General features: G+C 36.6%; 1 protein-coding gene across 11 annotated transcripts in view; it reads right to left on the bottom strand.

Annotated features, from left to right (window-relative positions):
- Window positions 1-22082, bottom strand: part of MRPL1 (mitochondrial ribosomal protein L1) — a 118081-nt gene that overhangs the window by 27438 nt on the left and 68561 nt on the right. For 10 of the 11 annotated variants that reach the window (XM_021100620.1, XM_003129122.6, XM_021100623.1 and 7 more), the window contains one exon: window positions 13609-13715. In XM_021100620.1, coding sequence (XP_020956279.1) covers window positions 13609-13715 — 107 coding nt within the window. Of the gene's footprint in view, window positions 1-7919; window positions 7949-13604; window positions 13716-22082 lie in introns of those variants that run through there. The other variant, XM_021100624.1, reaches the window with a different exon arrangement.

Below are 22082 nucleotides of genomic sequence, written 5' to 3'. Positions count from 1 at the left end.
GTAAAATATTGATTCACTAAATATATATTTCTGTAAGGGTATTAATGTTTATGCTGTAACATTTCTGGAAGAACAAAATAAAATCATAAATAGAAGTCCCATGAGAAAAGAATTGGAGAAGGATTTCAGTGTTTCCTTATACATTTGTGCAAGCTGCTTAAATTTAACCAAGTGAATACATTAATTTGAAATTTTTAAGTGTCAAAAGAGTTATCTGGGTAGAATTATGACTACTATATTGTTTTCTAAATACTAAACTCAGATAAATCATTTTAAAATTATCTAATTACTATCTGAAATTACACTACTATTTAGAATATATATACTAGATCGCTTCTCAGCCTTTTAGCTAAGATCAAGTATAGAATATATATACTAGACAAGTACATATTATGTCTCAACTTTTCTTTTTTTTTTTGGCTGCGCCAGCAGCATGTAAAAGTTCCCAGGCCAAGAATCAAACCCACACCACAGAAACCCAGGGCCACAACAGTGACAATACCAGATTCTTAACTCACTGTGCCAACAACGGAACTCTTCAACTTCATTCTCTTAGAATATGCCTTAGTTTCATTTCTATTTCATGGATAGAAGCATAATTTAAATTTTTAAAAAGCTAGGGTCCAGTTGAAGAAATGCGCTTTTTCTGCCCTGTAAACCTTTTAGTTTTATGCTTTGTTTCCCTTGAATCTGATCCCTTAGCAACTTAACTTACTTTTATCCCAACCAACTTAGTCTTCATGCCAAGAAAGAAAAAAATTGGTAACTACATGAGAGCCTGAAAAATAAAATATTCCAATAATAGTCTATTCTGTCAGCATGAAGTTCAACAGATCATCTGAGTGACATATTCACCACTACGAGTATTTGATCTGATAACATGCAGACATAACCAGTCTCATGAATATATAAACCATAGGTACAAATGGTAGGAAAGATTAAGAAGGAAACTAATTTACCTGAAAGTACTGCTGATAAATGTAATATATTGGCTGGCTATAAGATCATTAGTAAAGTTCTAATACTCAAAGACATTAGTGGATGAGTTCTAATACTCAAAATGCTAATTCTCAAGTCAGATAATGAAAAAAGATCATTCAACTGATTGTATCCATCACTTTGATACAGAAGAAAGACCAACTTATACTATTCAAGATCAATTTCACATTATGGCAATATTAGAACTGGATCCTGAAGCATTGTGGAAGTACACAATTATAACAAGGGAAATCTAGATAATTTAACTAAAGTAAGATAGCCTACAGGAGAATAAAAACACAAAATTAATACATTTCACACTCTCCAAAAACATCTTTCTAGATTAGGAGTCAACAAATCCTGGAATTTAGATGGCAGAATAGAAGGACTACAGCTCAACTTCTCTCCTAAAAACAACAAAATTTACAACCAAATGCTGAGCAATCGTCAGCCAAATGAACCAGAAACTTTCAAAAAGATATCCTACTCCAGGAGTTCCCATCGTGGCGCAGTTGTTAACAAATCCAACTAGGAACCATGAGGTTGCGGGTTCAATCCCTGGCCTTGCTCAGTGGGTTAATGATTCAGTGTAGCCATGAGCTGTGGTGTAGGTAGCAGACGCAGCTCAGATCTGGCATTGCTGTGGTTGTGGTGTCGGCTAGTGGCTACAGCTCCTATTAGACCCCTAGCCTGGGAACTCCATATGCCACAGGTATGGCCCTAGAAAAGGCAAAAAGAAAAAAAAAAAATCCTACTCCAGAAGACAAAGAGGCCACATCAAGAGGTAGGAGGGGCGATTACACGATATAAACAACCCTACACCTCCATCAGGAAGCCTACAGCAAGCCCCCATACTGACTTCAGCAACAAAGGGGGCAGACACCAGAAATAAGAGAGGCTACAACTCTATTATCTGAAAAAAAGGTCACCACACCAAAAACCTGTAAAAATGAAAAGACAGAGACCTGTAACTCAGATGAGGGAGAAAGGAAAAACCCCAGAAAAACAGCTAAGCCATGAGGAGATTCTTAATCTCCAGGAAAAAGACTTTAGACTGCTGATGCTGAAGATGATGCAAGACATTGGAAATAAACTGGGGGCAAAGATGGATAACTTACAGGAAACACTCACGAAAGAGACACAAGATATAAAACTTACACAAGAAGAGATGCAAAATACAATAGCTGAAATTAAAAATTCACTAGAAGCAGCCAACATCAGAATATAGGAGGCAGAAGAACGAATAAGCGAGATGGAGGACAGATTAGAGGAAATCATGGATGCACAACAGAAAAGAGAAAAAAAGATTGAAAACAAATGGAGAGAGTCTCAGAGAACTCTGGGACACGTTAAACACACCAACATCCATATTACAGGGATGTCAGAAGGAGAAGAGAGAGAGAAGGGGACAGAAAAAATATTCAGAGAGATAATAGCCAAAAACTTCCCTAACATAGGAAAGGAACCACTCACTCAAATCCAGGAAGCGCAACGAGTACCATATAAAATAAGCCAAGGAGGAACACCCTGAGACACATGTTAATCAAACTGACCAAAATTAAAAACAGTGAAAGCAGCTAGGGAAAAAGAAACAAATGATACACAAGGGAACCCCGATAAGGTTATCAGCAGATTTTTCAGCAGAAACTCTGCAGGCCAGAAGGGAGTGGCAGGATATACCCAATATGATGAAAGGAAAAAATCTCCAAACAAGATTACTTTACCCACTAAGGCTCTCATTCAGATTTGAAGAAGAAATCAACTGCTTCACAGATAAGCAAAAGCTGAGAGAATTCAGCAACACCAAACCAGCTTTACAACAAATACTAAAAGAACTTCTCTAGGCAGAAGAAAAAAGGCCTCAACCAGAAACAAAAATACCTCAAATGACAAGGCTCACCAGTAAAGGTATATATACAGTAAAGATAGGAAATCATCCATGCACAATTATGCCACCAAAATCAGAAATCATGAGAAGAGGTGGGTACAGATGCAGGACACTGGAGATGCACTTGCAATTAAGAGACCAAGAACTTAAAACAATCTCGTATATATAGACTCATATAAAAACTTCAGAGTAACTGCAAAACAAAAATCTACAATTGATACACACACAAATAAGAAAAATCAACTCAAATACAACACTAAAGACAGTCATCAAACCAGAGAGGAGAGAACAAGAGAAGGGAAGAAAAAAGAGCAACAAAAACAAATCCAAAGCAATTAATAAAATGGCAATAAGAACATAAATATCAATAATTACCCTAAATATTAATGGACTAAACATCCCAACCAAAAAACATAGACTGGCTGAAGGGATACATAAACAAGATCCATATATATGCTGTTTTCAAGAGACCCACTTCACTTCTAGGGACACATTCAAATTGAAATTGAGAGGATGGAAGAAAATATTCCATGCAAAAGGGAACCAAAAGAAAGCTGGAGTAGCGATACTCATATCAAACAAAATAGACTTTAAAATGAAGAATATTTTAAAGGACAAGGAAGGTCACCACATAGTGAACAAAGGATCAATCCAAGAAGAAGATATAAAAATTTTAAATATTTAAAGCACCCAACACAAGTCCACCACAATATATAAGGCAACTGCTAACAACCGTAAAAGGAGAAATCGACAAAACCACACTAATAGTGGGGAACTTTAACACCCCACTTACAGCAATGGACAGATCATCCAGACAGAAAATCAATAAGGAAATACAGGCACTGAATGAAGCATTACACCAAACGGACTTAATAGATTTTTATACGACATTCCATCCAAAAGCAACAATACACACTCTTCTCAAGTGCACATGGACATTCTCTAAGACTGATCACATCCTGGACTACAAAGCAAGCCTCAGTAACTTTAAGAAAATTGAAATCTCATCAGGCATCTTTTCCGACCACAACGCTATATACAACTAGACATCAACACCCAAGAAAAAAAATGCAAAAAACACAAACACATGGAGACTAAGCAACATGCTACTAAACAACCAACAGATCACTGAAGAAATCAAAGAGGAAATTAAAAAATACCTAGACCAAGTGACAACAAAGATACGACACTCCAAAACCTATGGGATGCAGCAAAAGCCCTTCTAAGAGGAAAGTTTATAGCTATATAAGCCCACCTCAGGAAACAAGAAAAAGTTCAAATAAACAACCTAACTTTACATCTAAAGCAGCTGGAAAGAGAACAGACAAGACCTAAAGTTAGTAGAAGAAAAGAAATCATAAAGATCAGAGCAGAAATCAATGACATAGAAACAAAGAAAACCATAGAAAAGATCAATGAAACAAAAAGCTGGTTCTTTGAAAAGATCAACAAAATTGATAAACCCTCAGCCAGACTTATCAAGAAAAAAGGATAGAGGACTCAAATCAATAAAATTAGAAATGAAAAAGGAGAAGTAACAACAGACATCACAGAAACACAAAGGATCATAAGAGACTACCATATGCAACTGTACGCCAATAAAACAGACCACCTAGAAGAAATGGACAAATTCCTAGAAAAGCACAATCTTCCAAGGCTAAACCAAGATGAAATAGAAAAGATGAACAAACCAATCGCAAGTACTGAAATTGAAACTGTGATTAAAAAACTTCCAACTGGAGTTCCCGTCGTGGTGCAGTGGTTAATCCGACTAGGAACCATGAGGTTGCGGGTTCGGTCCCTGCCCTTGCTCAGTGGGTTAACAATCCAGCGTTGCCGTGAGCTGTGGTGTAAGTTGCAGACTCGGCTCGGATCCCGCGTTGCTGTGGCTCTGGCGTAGGCTGGCAGCTACAGCTCCAATTCAATCCCTAGCCTGGGAACCTCCATATGCCGCGGGAGCGGCCCAAGAAATGGCAAAAAGACAAAAAAAAAAAAAAAAAAAAAAACTTTCAACAAACAAAAGTCCAGGGACTTCCCGTGTGACTCACAATGAGCAAAAGTCCAGGACCAGATGGCATCACAGACAAATTCTATCAAACATTTAGAGGACAGCTAACACCTCTCCTTCTGAAACTACTCCAAAAAATTGCAGAGGAAGGGATATGCCCAAACTCATTCTATGAGGCTACCATCACCCTGATACCAAAACCAGACAAAGATACCACAAGAAAAGAAAATTACAGCCCAGTTTCACTGATGAACATAGATGCACCACATTAACAAACTGAAGATTAAAAACCGTATGATCCTCTCAATAGACTCAGAAAAAGTCTTTGACAAAATCCAACACCCATTTCTGAAAAAACCCTTCAAAAAGTGGACATAGAGGGAACCTACCGCAACATAATAAAGGCCATATGTGGCAAACCCAGAGCAAACATCATTCTCAATGGTAAAAAGCTGACAGAATTACCACTGAGATCAGGAACAAGACAAGGATGTCCACTCTCGCCACTACTCTTCAACATAGTTTTGGAAGTCCTAGCCACAGTAATCAGAGAAGTAAAAGAAATAAAAGGAATCCAGATTGGAAATGAAGAAGTCAAACCATCACTATTTGCAGATGACATGATACTATACCCAGAAAATCCTAAAAATGCTACCAGAAAACAGAGCTCATCCATGAATTTAGTAAAGTCATAGGATACAAAATCAATACACAGAAATCAACTGCATTTCTATATACTAACAATGAAACATCACAAAGAGAAATTAGGGAAGCAATCCCATTTACCATCACATCCAAGAGAATAAAATACCTAGGAGTTAACCTACCTAAAGAGACAAAAGACCTGTACTCTGAAAACTATAAGATGCTGATGAAAGAAATCAAAGATGACACAAACAGATGAAAAGACATACCATGCTCTTGGACTGGAAGAGTCAATATTATCAAAATGACTACACTACCCAATGCAATCTACAGAGTCAATGCAATCCCTATCAAACTACCAAGGATATTTTTCACAGAATTCAAACAAAATATTTTAACGTTTGTTTGGAAGCACAAAAGACCCAGAATAGCCAAAGACATCCTGAGAAAGAAAAATGGAGCTGGAAGAATCAGTCTCCCTGACTTCAGACTATACCACAAAGCAACAAACATCAAAACCATATGGTACCGGCACAAAGACAGACGTAGAGATCAGCAGAACAGGATAGAAAGCCCAGAATTAAACCCACGCACCTACAGTCAACTGATCTATGACAAAGGAGGCAAGAATATACAATGGAGAAAAGACAGCTTGTTGAATAAGTAGTGCTGGGAAAATTGGACAGCCACATGGAAAAGAATGAAATTAGAACACTCCCTAACACCAAACACAAAAATAAACTCAAAATGGATTAAAGACCTAGATGTAAGGCCAGACCGTATAAAACTCTTAGAGGAAAACATAGGCCAAACACTCTCTGACATAAACGACAGCACCATCTTCTCAGATCCACCTCTTAGAGTAATGACAATAAAAACAAAAATAAACAAATGGGTCTTAATTAAACTTAAAAGTTTCTGCCCAGCAAAGGAAACCCGAAACAAAACGAAAAGACAACCCACAGAATGGGAGAAAATCTTTGCAAATGAATCGACTGACAAGGGACTCATCTCCAAAATTTATAAATACCTCCTACTGCTCAATACCCAAAAAACCACACAACCCCATCAAAAAATGGGCAGAAGATCTAAACAGACAATTCTCCAAAGAAGACAGACAGATGGCCACAAAACACATGAAAAGATGTTCACCATCACTCATTGCTAGATAAATGCAAATCAAAACCGCTCTGAGGTACCACCTTACACCAGCCAGAAAGGCCATCATCAAAAAGTCTACAACCAGTAAGTGCTGGAGAGGGTGTGGAGAAAAGGGAACGCTATTGCACTGTTGGTGGGATTGTAAATTGGTGCAACCACTGTGGAAAACAGTGTAGCGATGCCTCAGAAAACTAAAAACAGAACTACCATTTGATCCAGCAATCCCACTCCTGGGCATCTATCCAGAGAAAACCATGACTCGCAAAGACACACATACTCCAATGTTCATTGCAGCACTATTTTCAATAGCCAAGACATGGCAACAGCCTAAATGTCCATCGACAGAGGAGCGGATCAAGAAGATGTGGTCCATATACACAATGGAATATCACTCAGCCTTTAAAAGGAAAGAAATACCAGCATTTTTAGCAACATGGATGGACCGAGAAATTATCATGCTACGTGAAGTCAGTCAGACAACAAGACACCACCATCAGATGCTTTCACTGACATGTGGAATCTGAAAAAAGGACAGAATGAACTTCTTTGCAGAACAGATACTGACTCATAGACTTTGAAAAACTTATGGTTTCCAAAGGAAACAGTTTGGGGGGGGGCTGTGTTGGGGTTGTGGGATGGAAATCCTATAAAATTGGACTGTGATGATCACTGTACAACCATAAATGTAATAAATTCATTGAGTAATTTTAAAAAAAAAGGAGTCAGCAAATCTTTTTCCTAAAGATTCAGGTAGTAAATATTTTAGGCTTTGCAAGCCATATATGATCTCTGCAAATTCTTTGTTTTGCTTGTTTTGTTTTACAATCACTTAAAATTGTAAAAAGAATTCTTAGGTCATAGGCTATTAAAAAAACAGGCCACAACTGGAATCAGCCCCGGCCGGGCCATTCATAGTTTGTTGATCCTGTTCTAGATGGCCCTCTTCTACCCAAAATGATGACCAGAAATGTGCAAGGAGTGCTGCCAGTGCCCTTTCATCTGCACACTCACTCCAAATACAATTCTTATACCATACAGGTAGCAACAACAACAAAAGAAAAAAATACACCTTTAGTAACATCACTTATGGAAATCTCGGACTTTTAAGGAGGTTGTATTACTTTGCTTTGAAACCTTTTTTAAAAATCTGTTACCCCTGATAATTATAATAATAAATATTTTTATGGAAGAGTTACATTGTATTAGATACAACCATAAACAGATTTTTATTGTTTTTTCAACAACATTTTTGAGTTATACTTGACATACTGTACATTTTAAATAACTTTATAGAGGCATATTTTGTATATCATATTATTCACCATTTTCTAATTTACAATTCAATGATTTTTTATTAAGTTTATCAACCATCATCATAAATCACTGTTAAAACATCTTCATCACCCCAATAAGATCCCTGATGCATACTGTTAATGCCTGTTTCCTCCCATTCCACACACGAGGCAATGACTAATCTTTTTGTCTTTATAGATTTACCTCTTTTTGTACATTTCATATAAATATGATTTCTGTATAGTCTTTCTTTCACTGAGTATAATGTTTTTTGAGATTCATCCATATCATAGCACATATCCACAGCTTGTTCCCTCTTACTGCTACATAGTATTCTGTTATGTTACACATTCTTAGTGTCAATTTAAGTTTTGACATATGTATACACTTGTAAAACCATCACCAGTTGGGATAACAAACATGTCGATCATGCCCAAAATGCCTTGAGCTCCTCTGTAATCCCTCCTTCCCACACCAGCCCAGCCACCCTGTCCCAGGGTAACTACTGGTCTACTTTCTATTACTATACTTTGCATTTGCCAGAATTTTACATCACACAACATGTATGTATTCAGTATGTGCTCCTTTTTGTCTGGCTTCTTTCATTCATAATAACTTTTTTATATTCATCCATGTTAAAGCATGCACCCTTCATTTCTTTTTATTATTAAGAATATTCAATTGTAGAGATATAACAAAGTTTGTTTACTCATTCAGCTGTCAATGGACATGAAATGTTTCGGGTTTGGGGCTATTACAAATAAATCTAATATAAGCATTTGTTTCCAAATCTTTGCATGAACATATGATTTCACTTCTCCTGGGTAAACATCTATATGCGAAGTGGTAGGGTCATCTACTAGGCGGGTGTTAAACTTCTTCAACTGCCAAACTGTTTGCCAAAGAGGTTTCATCATTTTACATTCCCATAACACATACGAGTGTTCCAGTCCCTCCACATTTCACCAACACTTAATATGATCAGTCCTTCTCATTTTAGTCATTCCAATAGATGTGTGATGATATCCCATTGCATTTTAATTTGCATCTCCTTAATGACTACTAATACTGAGGAACTTTCAATGAGTTCATCACACTTTGATGAACTGTGCTCAAATCTTTTGATTTTTTCTTTTAAAAGCTGGATTGCTTTATTATTGAGTTTTAAGAATTCTTTATATAGTGTGAATTTATCAGATGATATGCAAATATTTTATCCCAAACAGTGATTTATCTTTCCATTCTCTTAAGGAGAAAAAGCTTTTAATTTTTAAAAACCACAACTTACCAGGGAGTTCCCATCGTGGTGCAGTGGTTAATGAACCTGACTAGGAACCATGAGGTTGCGGGTTCAGTCCCTGGCCTTGATCAGTGGGTTAAGGATCCAGCGTTGCCCGGAGCTGTGGTGTAGGTTACAGATGCGGCTCGGATCCGGAGTTGCTGTGGCTCTGGTGTAGGCTGGCAGCTACAGCTCCGATTCGACCCCTAGCCTGGAACTTCCATATGCTGCCGGAGTGGCCCTAGAAAAGGCAAAAAGACAAAAAAATAAAATAAATAAATACTACAACTTACCAATTTCTTATTTTGATTATCATCATTTTGTTGTCATAAGTAAGAAATTATTCCCTACTTCAACTTTTTCTTCTGGAAGTTTTATAATTTTAGGCTTTACATTTAGGTCTTTGACACATTTTGAGCTAATTATATACAGTATGAAGTGTGGGTCAAAGTTCATTTTATCACATATATATATCTAATTGTTCCAGTACCATTTATTGAAAAGACTATTATTTCATCATTGAAAACTTTTACACCTTGTTTTAAATCAGTTGTCCATGTACACCTTATCTTTTTTTTATTTTTTTTGAGACTGTCTCTACTATTCCATTGATCATTTTGTCTCTTTTGACATCAACATCATACTGTCTTAATTCTTGGAGCTTTATAAATCTTGAAATCAGGTAGACCTCCAATTTTGTTCTTTGTCAAAGTTGTTTGGGCTAGTCTAGCTCCTTTGCATTTCCATATGAATTTTAGTATCAGTTTGTCAATTCCTACAAAAACCTAAATAGGATTTTGGTTGAGAATGTACTGAGTCTATACACTATATGGGAGACAACTGACATCCTAACAAAATTGACTTCATTGATCCATGAACATGATTCATCTCATCACTTACTTAGATCTTCTTTATTTAATTTCTGTCAACTATGTTTTGAAGTTTCCAATGTATGAATCTTTCACATTTTTTGTTAGATTTATCTCAAAGTATTTCATGGTTTTTAATATTACTATAAATGGCATTCCTTAACTTTATTTATTTTGTCTTTTTGTCTTTTCTAGGGCCGCACCTGCAGCATATGGAGAATCCCAGGCTAGGGGTGGAATCAGAGCTGTAGCTGCACCAGAGCCACAGCAACGCAGGATCCAAGCTGCATCTGCAACCTACACCAGAGCTCATGGCAACGCCGGATCCTTAACCTGCTGAGCAAGGCCAGGGATCGAACCCTCAACCTCATGGTTCCTAGTCAGATTCGTTAACCACTGAGCCACGACGGGAACTCCTAAATATTAATTTCTAAATGTTCATTGTCATATAGAAGCAAAGTGATTTCTGTATACCGATCTTGTATTCTGCAACTTACATAACCCACTTCCTTGTTCTAATATCTAGTTCATGTCCCCTTGTGAAAAATGAGTTTTACTTCTTCCTTTCTATCTGGATGCCTCTTTTTTTGCCTGACTGCACTAATTAGAATCCCTAGATTAATGGTGAAGAGAAGTGGTGAGAGTGGATATTTATCTTGTTGCTGATTTTAGGAGGAAAGTGCTCAGCTTTAACCATTAAGTATGATGTCAGCTGTTGATTTTTCTTAGAAGCCTTTTACTAGATTGAGAACGTTGACTTCTATTTCTATTTTGCCGAGACATTTTAACCAGGAATGAGTGTTGGATTCTGTCAAGTGTCTTCTCTGTATCTACTGAAATGATCACATGACATTTGATTTTTAGTATGCTAATATAGTAAATTATAATGACTGTTGAATGTTAAACTAACCTTGCATTCCTAGGATAAGCCTACTTGGTCATGATATGTTATCATTTTTATATAATGTTGGATTCTATCTGCTAAAATTTAGTTTATACTTTTAATAGCTACATTCATGAATGATGCTGGGCTGTCCTTTCCTTTGTCTGGTTTTGGTATCAAGGTAATGCTGATTGCTTTAGGTAGGAAGGTAAATCAGGTCCCTGTTACTCCACCTTAGCAGAAGGAGAAGTCTGCTTAACAGTTACTGGGTAATTATCTCATCTACTCCTTCCTAAGCTAGAAAATATGTCTCATTATCAACCTCATTTTACATGTAGGGGAAGTAGGGAATGGGGGGAAACTGAGGCTCAGAGAACAACACAGCACAGTTGTAATCTGGAACTAAGATTTGAATCCACACAGTATGAATCTAAAACCCATTCTCTTAAGCTCCTACTATACTATACTACTTAAGTTGCATTCAAAGAAAGTCTCTCTAAATACACAGATTACACTCCTTTTCTTTAAGAATAGGCATTACATCTCTAAAAGATCCAGGTAGTCTGGTCTGGAGCCTAGGTCTTTTTCTTTTTCTTTTGGCCATGCCACAGTTTCCGGGCCAAGGATCAAACCCAAGATATAGCAGTAACCTGAGCCAAAGCAGTGACAACACCAAGTCCTTCACCACCAGGCCAAAGGGAATTCCTGGAGCTCATGTCTTTATCACTCTGGAATTGGTTAAAAAGAATGAATGAGATGCCACGGTTTCTTATATGCTGAGTCAGGATCTATATAAACTATTACCCACACAATACACTGAAAATGTCACTTAAGAAAACATTACTTAAGGAAAATGATACATCTAGAAGAGCCTTAGAAACAAGACTTTACAGACCCAATAAAGCTCAACCAAAACAGTAACAATAGCTGCTATCATTTAGAATTTTTATTTAATCTTCAAAACCACATTGTGAAATAGTACTATAAAAACTTTATAGATGAGGAAATTTGAGAGACAACAACATTGAGAAACTTGTTTGGGAAGAAAGGAAATATAGGAATAGAGGGATAAGAGGTACAAACTATTACATATGAAACAAGCTACAAGGATATATTGTACAACACAGGGAATATAACCAAAGGTTTATGATAACTATAGAGAATACCCTCTAAAATTTGTAGGTCACTGTATCATACACCTGTGACTTATGTAATATTGTACATCAGCTATATTTTAATTACAAAACATTTTTAAAAAAAGGAACTTGCTTAAAATCTGCCATCCCTTAAGTGGCAGATCAGGTATTCAAGTTTTCTACAACCTCAGAATATCCTCCTAAAAAATGTATTTGGTTTTTTTGTTTGTTTTTCACATTACAGTGTTGTCATCCCTAAGAAACAAGACACACTGCCAAAGGCATTTTGGAAACAAAGAAATTCCAACATCAGATTCTAGCAGAGCTCAGTGTCAAATGAATTAGCACTAAGCTTCATGATAATGATGGTGATGAGGGGTTTTCCAATCCCTGACTGGGTTAAACTTGCTTTACCCCCTTTCTAAAGCAAATTTTCCTTCCATAAAACTATTTTTTCTGTATTTCTGATGATCTATAGTAGGCTTAGCTCAATGAGCTTGACTACCAGCTGTTGGTTATTATGCAAAATTCCTCTCAGCAGGAAGATGGGCATAGGAATAATAGCTATTCAAGTAATTCCAGTCACCAGGTAAGATGATATAAAGGTAAAGAGCCTGGACTCTTGAGACTCCAAAGGTTCAAATACCCTACAGGCCTCGTACTAGCTTGAGACCTTGGAAAAATTATTTAACTTCTCTACGCTCCCATCTCTTCATCTATAAAATAGCGATGATAATTTACCTCTCACAGGGTAAGGACTGAAGGACAGAATATATGAAAAGTGTTTAGAATAGTGCATGGCTCTTGGTAGGCACTGTTTAAAGTTTGTTAACAATATTATTATTATTCCTATAGTTACTGCACAGGAAAAAAACGACATACATTAAGTAGGCCTATTAGAGATTCTATAGCATTAAGAAATATTAGCAAATAACTATTTTAAAACACGGAGCTATAAAAATCTGATATATCTCTATTAGTGTCTTTAAAAACTGCTTTGGAAATTGATTTCCAGCATCTTCTATAAATGGACAAACAGTTTTTAAAATGCAAGCAGGGATAATCAGAAATAATTCATTAAAATAAAGCAAATTATTCAATTCCATTAAAGTAGTATTAAGTACCTACTATGGTACTCAGCATTGTGCAATAGTCTATAAGGGATATATAAGATCCAGACTGGGTCTCAAAATACTCAAAATATTAGAGAGCAAAAATAACATAAACAGAGAAGACAAATAAGGCAAAGTGCAAGTAATTCTGAGTGGCACATAACTCTGGAAAGAAGGAATTCTATAGCACCAATAAAATTTATGAATTCAAGCCATTAAAAAATATGTATAATTTAGTGCCACCCCTAATGCTAGTAAAAAGAACAAGTTCAAAGGACTGGTATATTATAAATTATTAGTGAATCACTTAAGCAAAAAAGAAAAGGGATTACTGAATAATTTTCACTATAACTTACTGTTGCTATTTTGGTCTCCAGAAAGTTCTCCCTTTCTTCATCTACCTTAATTTCATGTCCAGTTTTAAATAATTCAAGCATTTTGGGTATGTCCCGGCCAATGGAATCTGGTTAGAAAAATTGAAAATCCAAAGTTATCACTAAATCCAAACAAGTAGCAAAAATTACCTAGCAAGAGAAACATTCATCCCACGTTCAAATACAAAAAATAAACTACAGAAAAAATTTAGGGTGGCTCATTTCCCAGTGTTCATGCTCTTGTGTGGTCCCCTCTCACTTGGCGTGAATGAGACCTGTGATGTGTTTCTAAGCACGACACAGGATGACTGTGCGTACATGAATACATCATATAAAATCAAAATGCCTATCTTAGAAGAGTTTCTCTTCCTATTGGCTTTGAAGAAGCAAGCTACCGCATTGTGAGTTAGTATATGGAGAGGGCCATGGGTCAAGAAACTGAGAACCTAAATCCAGAAGCCTGCAAATAATTGGATTCTGCCAAAAAGTCACATGAATCTAGAAATGGACCCAAGCCAAATCAAGTCTCAGATAAAGCCACAGCCCTAATTGACACCTTGATTGAAGTTTTAGGAGACTCCGAAGCAGAAAACCTAACTTGGCTGTACACATTGCTAACACAGAAGCAGAGGTAGTAAATGTGTTGTTTAAAGCCACTAAACTTGTGGTATTATTGTTGCACAGTAATAAATAACTAATAATTAAGTATATACAATGAGGATGCTTATCACTAAAACATCAGAAACATTGAAGACAAATTAAAAACCTATAGAATAACTCATGATAAAAAGCTAACAGTGGTGTCTTGAAATCTGCAAAGAACTTTTCACTCACCTTTGTATGAAATTCACCTAACCTGCCTTAGCACAAAGGGAAGAAGCTAGAAAAATAGCATGATTTGGCAGAGAAACAGTGATAGTGAGACTAATATTTTAGTGAGTGATAGTCTGGAGGCAGCTCATTACTGCACAAATGGTTACAGAAGCTGGCATGAACAGAGAGTTAAGAACTGAAACTTAATTGGATTCTAATGTTACTATGTCCTGTTTATGTGGGAAAAAAGAGGCAACTGATATCTAGACAGGAGAAAAAAGGAATCAAAGTAAAACTAAGAATTTTCAAGGAATCATGTAGGAGACTCCAAATAAAAACTATACTTGCCTAATCTTTAGTCATTAACATTTAACTAAAAACTTAACACATCAAAATAAGTAATTCGGAGTTTCCACCGTGGCCCAACAGGACTGGCGGGGTCTCTGCAGTGCCAGGATGCAGGTTCAATCCCTGGCCTGGCACAGTAGATTAAAGGATGTGGCATTGCCGCAACTGCAGCATAGGCCACAACTGTGGCTTGGGTCTGATCCCTAGCTCAGGAACTCTATATGCCCCAGAGCAGACAAATAATGGCATGACTTAACAAGAAAAATTTTCATTTTATACAAAGAAAATGTGACTTATTTGAAGGGTAAGAAATACAATAAGGGGTTCCCGCTATGGCACTACAGGATAGGCAATGTCTTGGGAGCACTACAATACAGGTTCAATTCCCGGCCAAGCACAGTGGCAGCTGCGGCTTAGGTCACAACTATGTCTCAGATCTGATCTCTGGCTCCAAAAAAGAATAAATAAATAAAAGTAAAAGGAGAATCTGGAGTCTCCATTGCGGCTCAGCAGAAACGAACCAGACTAGTACACGTGAGAACAAGGGTTCAATCCCTGGCCCCATGGCTCAGATCTAGCATTGGCTATGGCTGTGATCTAGGCTGGCAGCTGTAGCTCCAAATCAAACCCTAGCCTGGGAAACTCCATATGCTGCAAGTACAGCCCTAAGAAGTGAAAAGAAAAAAAAAAAAAGAAATAAAGAAATGTAATAAGGAACATCCGATATAATCTTCAGGTCTTTACTCCTTATTAACATAGTATATATACTATATTGATGTTCAGATGTTAAATCAACTTTGTATTCCTAAATAGATCTCCTAGATTAAAGTTTATTAAACTTTATACACACACACAAGCACACAAACATACTGCTGGATTCAATTTGCTAACATTTTGTTAAAGATTTTTGTATCTAAAAATAAAAAATAAAATAAATAAATAAATAAAGATTTTTGTATCTATGCTCATGAAGAATATGGTCTACAGTTTTTCTTTCTTGTGATGTCCTGGACTAGCTTTAACATCAGGGTAATGTTGACCTCATAAATGGGTTAAGTGTCCGTTCCCCACTATTTTCTAAAAGAAGTTGTGAAGGATTGGTATTAGATCTACCCTAAATGTTGGACAGCATTCACCAGTGAGAAGTCATGTGGCCTGAATTTTTCACTATAGGAAGTGGTAAATTACTAATTAATTTTCTTTTTTTTCTTTTCTTTTTTTTTTTTTTTTTTGCTTTTTAGGGGTACGCCCACAGCATGTGGAGTTTTCTAGGCTAAGGATCAAATTCGAGCTGTAGCTGCCGGCCTATACCACAGCCACGTCAACTTGGGATCCAAGCCACGTCTGTGACCTACACCACACCTCACGGGAACACCAGATCCTTAAAGCACTGAGGCAGCCTAGGGATTGAACCCGCAACCTCGTGGATCCTAGTCAGGTTTGTTAACCACTGAACCATGAAGGGAACGCCACTAATTCATTTTCTTTACTTGACACAGATCTATTTAGATTTTGTATTTCTTCTGGACATTTTCAGTAATTTGAGTCTTTCAAAATATTTGCCCGTTTCATATAAATTGTCATATTTATTGGCATAAAGTTGTTCATAATATTGCCTTCTTATCTTTTAATGTCTATGGGATATATACTGATGTCGTCTTTTATTCCCAATGCTGATAAACCAGTCCAGCTAGTCTTATCAATTTTATTGATCTTTTCAATGAACCAGTTTTCCTTTTATTGCTTTTCTCTGTTATTTGTCTTTTTTCTTTATTTGGCCGAACCTGTGGTTTGTGGAAGTTCCCAGGGATCAAAGCCAAGCCACAGAAGTGACAATGCCAAATCCTTAACCCCTGGGCTGCCAGGGAACTCCTGTCTTTTTTCTCTTTCATTGACTTCCATTCTGATATTTATTTTCTTCTTTCTACTTACTTTGGGCTTAATTTTCTTTTTTTCTAGGTTCTCAAGGTAAAAGCTGAGAACAATGACTTTAAGCCTTTCTTTTCTAATTTGCCCTTTAAAGCTATAACTTTCCCTATAAGTACTGCTTTAACAACAGTTTTGACATGTGCTTTGTCATTCAGTTCATAACATTCTCCGATTTCTCTTGTGATTCCCTCTTTGATCTATACGTTACTTAGAAATTGATTAATTTTAATGTATTTGGAGATTTCTCTTTTGGTTACTGATTTCTGACTTAACTGTCATGATTAAAAAACACACTCTGTATGACTTCTAACAAGACTTGCATTATAACCCAGCAAATGGTCTAACTTGAATGTTCGATTTACACCTGGAAAGTGTATACCAAATACTTCCTACTGTTAAGTGTTGTGTTGCTAGCAATCAGGAAAACTGGTAACAATATTGTTCAAGTCTTTCACATACTTATCAGTTTTCCATATGTGATCAATCAATTGTACCTGATGATTTATCTATTTCTCCTTTCAATTTTGTCAGTTTTTGCTTCATGTATTTTAAGTTAAATATGTGTTTCTAGATGAGCATGTTCTTTTATTAATATAGAATATCCATCTTTTTCTCTAATAAATTCTTTGTCTAAAAAGGATTCTGTCTGGTTTTAAAATAGCCAACCCAATTCTCTAATGCTTGCTGTTTTCATGGTATATCTTTGTTCTTCGTGTTACTTTCAGCCTATTTGTGTTTGAAATGTGAAATGTGTCTCCTGTAGACAACATATAATTGGATTGTTCTTCTAGTGTCTTATAATCTCTGTCTTTTGGTTGAAATGTTTATACAATTTCCAATTAACCTAATGATATGGCTGACTTTAGGTCTTTATTTTGAAATGTGTTTTCTATGTGTCTCATCTTGTTTGTTCCTCTGTTCTTCCTATACTGCTTTCTTTCTGTATTAAACAAAAAAGTTTAGTGTATCATTTTTATTCCTCTATTTAGTTTACCTCTCTCTTTTTGCTTGTTCTAGAGATTACAATGTGTACATTTATTTATTATAAACTATTTCATCTTCATACTTCCAGAAAACAATAGATTTGTCCTTATCTCCATCCTCCCTACCTCATCTCCTGATATTAGCATCTGCCCAAAACTGCTTCATCTCCTGTAGATCTATATTCTTTAAAACAATGTTCACTCAAGACAGAAATCAGGGTATCATTCTAGATTCCTCCCTCTGCCTGACCTTCCACATTGCATCAGTTCCTCCTGTTAATTCTACCTCCTCATATCCCACAACGCTCTTGCTCTTCTCTGTCTTCATTGTCACCGCTCAGCTTCTGTCCTTATTCATCTTTTCCCTGGCCTGCTGCATTACCCACCTCACTGGTCTCTGTTCTTGAAGTTTCATTATCCTCACATCACCACCCTATCACTTCCTCAGCTCCCAAATGGAATCATTCTAATAAGCAAATCTTACATCATTCTTCCGAGCAATATTTTTCAATGGCTCCTATCTGCACAGAGGATAAAATCTAATCTCCGTGGTATGGCACATAAAGCCCTCCATGATTTGGCCCACTGCCTATCACTACTAATCTCACTGATCTTTCTCATAGCATTTTATGTACCAAAAGATAGAAAGTTACTTATAATTTCCTGAACAGAACTGACCGTCTCCTAATTTTACGTATTAGTACAGGCCATTTCCTCTACCTGGAATATTCTCCTCATGCATATCAGGAAAGAAAATGTCTCTCATGCTTAAACTCTCAATTTAAATGCTACCCTCTTTATATAATCTGAATATACAAAGTATCGCTCATTCCCCTAAGCACTTTGTACAATTTCCACTAGTACACTTTCTGCATTTTAGAGTAGCAGTTTGTTCTCGTCTCTCTCAATTTTTGTCTCCTTAAAGATGAGGACTATCTTTTCATATTTTAGTCCCCAGTACTTAAGCAGATTGCTTGGCACATAGTAGGCACTCAGTAATTATCTGCTTATTCAATAAATGAGTTATAAAGGTAGAAATGACATATGAAGACATGAAAGAGTTCTAAAAGAAAAAGAAAATTAATGGACATGAATAGCTACTTTAAGAACAGCAGGGAGTCAATTAGAATCGAGGCTCATTTATAGCACATATTTGTTATGTACCCAGACTGTGCTAAGCTTTTGCATATTATAACAAAAACTCTATGGGGAGATGTTATCCTGAAATTCATTTTGTAGATGAATAAAGAGGCACAAAAAATTTTCCAAAATTTGTTCAAGGTCACAGTGAGTGATGAAGCCAAGACAGAACGAGATCTTTGTTATTCTGCTTTTCAATATAGCCCGATATAAATCGTTACCACTATTTCTAGGGCTTTGCTTTTCCTTATTGCTCTGTAACTGCTCTCCTCTTTTTTATCTTATCTTCTTTCTGTGCATTTACACTTTTCTACTTTTCTCCTCTTTCTTTTTCCTTTCTCTTTCTCAAATTCTATTTAATTTCATAATGAACACAACCTATACTGAACTATATGGTCAGGAATTTCATCCTGATGTACCCTCTCTTTTCTTCTTTACCAGGGCATACAACAGGGATAAAGCAAGTAGAATATAAGATACCAGGGCAGACAAAGAAGGAGTAGTTAGTGAGATAAAAGGTGAGCTAAGATTGTACAGGGTAAAAGTTAGTTTCAAGAAACAGAGAAGGAGTTCTCATTGTGGTGCAATCCGACTAGTATCCATAAGGATGTGGGTTCCATCCCTGGCCTCGCTCAGTGGGTTGGGGATCCAGCGTTGCCATGAGCTGTAGTGTAGGTCACAGACATGGCTCGGATCCCATGATGCTGTGGCTGTGGTGTAGGCCAGCAACTGTAGTTCTGATTCAACCCCTTGCCTGGGAACTTCTATATGCTGCAGGTGCAGCCCTAAAAAGGAAAAAAAAAGAAAGAAAGAATAAAGAAACAGAGAAAACTCAAAACATATCTTTATATGTGGCAAAAAAAAAAAAATCAGTGGCTGTTAGTGAGAGCAAAATTTTAGCTCGATTACGTGAGAGGAGGATGTAAGGAAGAATACTACTTAGTAAGGAAGTAGAGATAGCCAACCACTAAAACCACCTGCTTGAAAAACTTGGTATGAAACAAGAGAAAGAACTAAGATCACAGCTATAAAGGATAGCAGAATCAAATGAAGATTTTTGAGGTTATGCATTTTGCTTTTGGTTTATTTAACTAGAGAAATGTGAGTTAATTAAACTAAAACTAAATGCACAGTAAATCGGTTTGTCTAGTGCAGACAATGAAACCATTAACTTGGAGACAGCAAGGACTTTGTCTGTATTGTTCACAGCCATCACACTCAACGCTTGCCACATAACTATAAACACAATTAGTCTAATCCAAAAAAATCTATAAATGGTAGATAAACCATTCTTCATTTGCAACATTTAATCTGGTGTCTCCTATGAACGGAATACTGCAGTAAATGTGCATTCACTGTACAAATATCTGTTGAGTACCTCCTATGTGCCAGGCACTACTCTGGATCACAGGAATATAGTAGTGGACAAAATCAAAAATGCTCTTACTCTAATGGGAAGAATCAAACATACACCCACAATTTTAAAATGCAAGATGCCAGTAGTGATTAGCCTTAAAAAGAATGTAAAAATGAAATAATGAGAAATTCAGTGATAATGGGAAGCAGAGGTTAATATTTTATATAGGATGGTCACAGAAGGCTTTCTGTTTAGGTGATATTTGAATAAGAATGTGAGCCAAGTGTTACCCTTGTGGCTCGGCAGAAAGGAATTTGACTAGTATCCATGGGGACACAGGTTGAATACCTGGCCTCACTCAGTGGGTTAAGGATCTGGTGTTGCCGTGAGCTGAGGTGTAGGTCAAAGATGCGGCTCACAGCTGGCATTGCTGTAGCTGTGGCATAGGCCAGCGGCTACAGCAGCAATTTGACCCCTAGCCTGGGAACATCCATATGCCACAGGTGTGGCCCTAAAAAGCAAGAGAAAAAAAAAAAATGTGAGCCAGGCAAACTAGCAAAAAGCATCACAGATGGATGGGACAAAGAGTCCAAAGACTTGAGAAGGGAGAACACTTAGTATGTATGAAGAAGGGCAAGGAGGTCACTATGGCTGGAATAAAGGAAATGAAGGAAAGTTAAAAAAAACCTGCCGTAATAATTTATCTATAATAACAGTCATACCTAATCATCACTGGAGTCTCTTACACATAAATACATTTTAAACTAATACATGCAAGGAGGAAATTTAGAAAAATTTCAAGTTGGTTACCCTGCAAAAATTCCCTGTCTTAGCATTTTTCTTTATCTCCAAAGAATTCAAATTGCTCCAGTAATGCGAGCAATACTCTGAGGTACAGCATGCTAATCTATGAGTTAAAAACAATTTACATTAGTTTTCAATAATCTTACATCCATTGCTCCCAAATACATGCAATATCAATTTCCTCAGAGAAAGCAGTGTCCTACTCAGTAAATGGCAATGCTACTTGGACACATCTGCTGGAATGTCCTTATGGACAAGACTCCAACTGGAGCAGTGATATTCAATTCTAAGAGCTGTATTAACACAGACATACATTCGTGGGTCCAAGTTTCTGATCATATCCAATACCTGGCAATAACTTAGTATAGTTTTACAAAGTTCTACTGTTTCTGCATGTGCTATAATACCTCTTATGGCTTAATATACATAATAGAAAGCTGATTCCGTTAGGTCAAGATATTTCTCCTGCTAGTATTTTTTGCTTAGTAAATGCTAAACAATAAGATTAGGAATAAAGAAAATTTAAAAAAATCAGTAAAACATATCTATATTAGAGATGTAAGAATTTCAGAGGGCATTTATGGGGAGGAAGCTAGTTGACAAGCAAAATTTCCAAGAAATTTTTAAAAGCAACTTTTAAATGTCTTTTTTTTTTTTTTTTCTTGTCTTTTTGTCTTTTCTAGGGCAGTACCCAAGGCATATGGAGGTTCCCAGGCTAAGGGTTTAATCGGAGCTGTAGCCACGGGCCTACACCAGAGCGACAGTAACTCGGGATCCGAGCCATGTCTGTGACCTACACCACAGCTCACGGCAACACCAGATCCTTAACCAAGGATCGAACCAGCAACTTCATCGTTGAAAGTCGGGTTCATTAACCGCTGAGCCATGACGGGCACTCCTAAATGTCTTTTTTTAACGAGATAAAAAAGAAATGCTAAGGAAACAAGCCAAATGTGCACTGGAAAAATAGAAAACTTGCCTGTAGTTACATAAGCAATTAAAATAAAACAAATAAACTACAGCATTAAACATGCTGCAAAATGTGCAAAATTCAATCCAGCCAGGATGGTTACACCCACTCC

This window comes from Sus scrofa, chromosome 8 (assembly GCF_000003025.6).
Source record: "Sus scrofa isolate TJ Tabasco breed Duroc chromosome 8, Sscrofa11.1, whole genome shotgun sequence".
NCBI lineage: Eukaryota > Metazoa > Chordata > Mammalia > Artiodactyla > Suidae > Sus > Sus scrofa.
The sequence above is the reverse complement of the archived record's forward strand: the minus strand, read 5'-3'. Positions and strand labels throughout refer to the sequence as shown.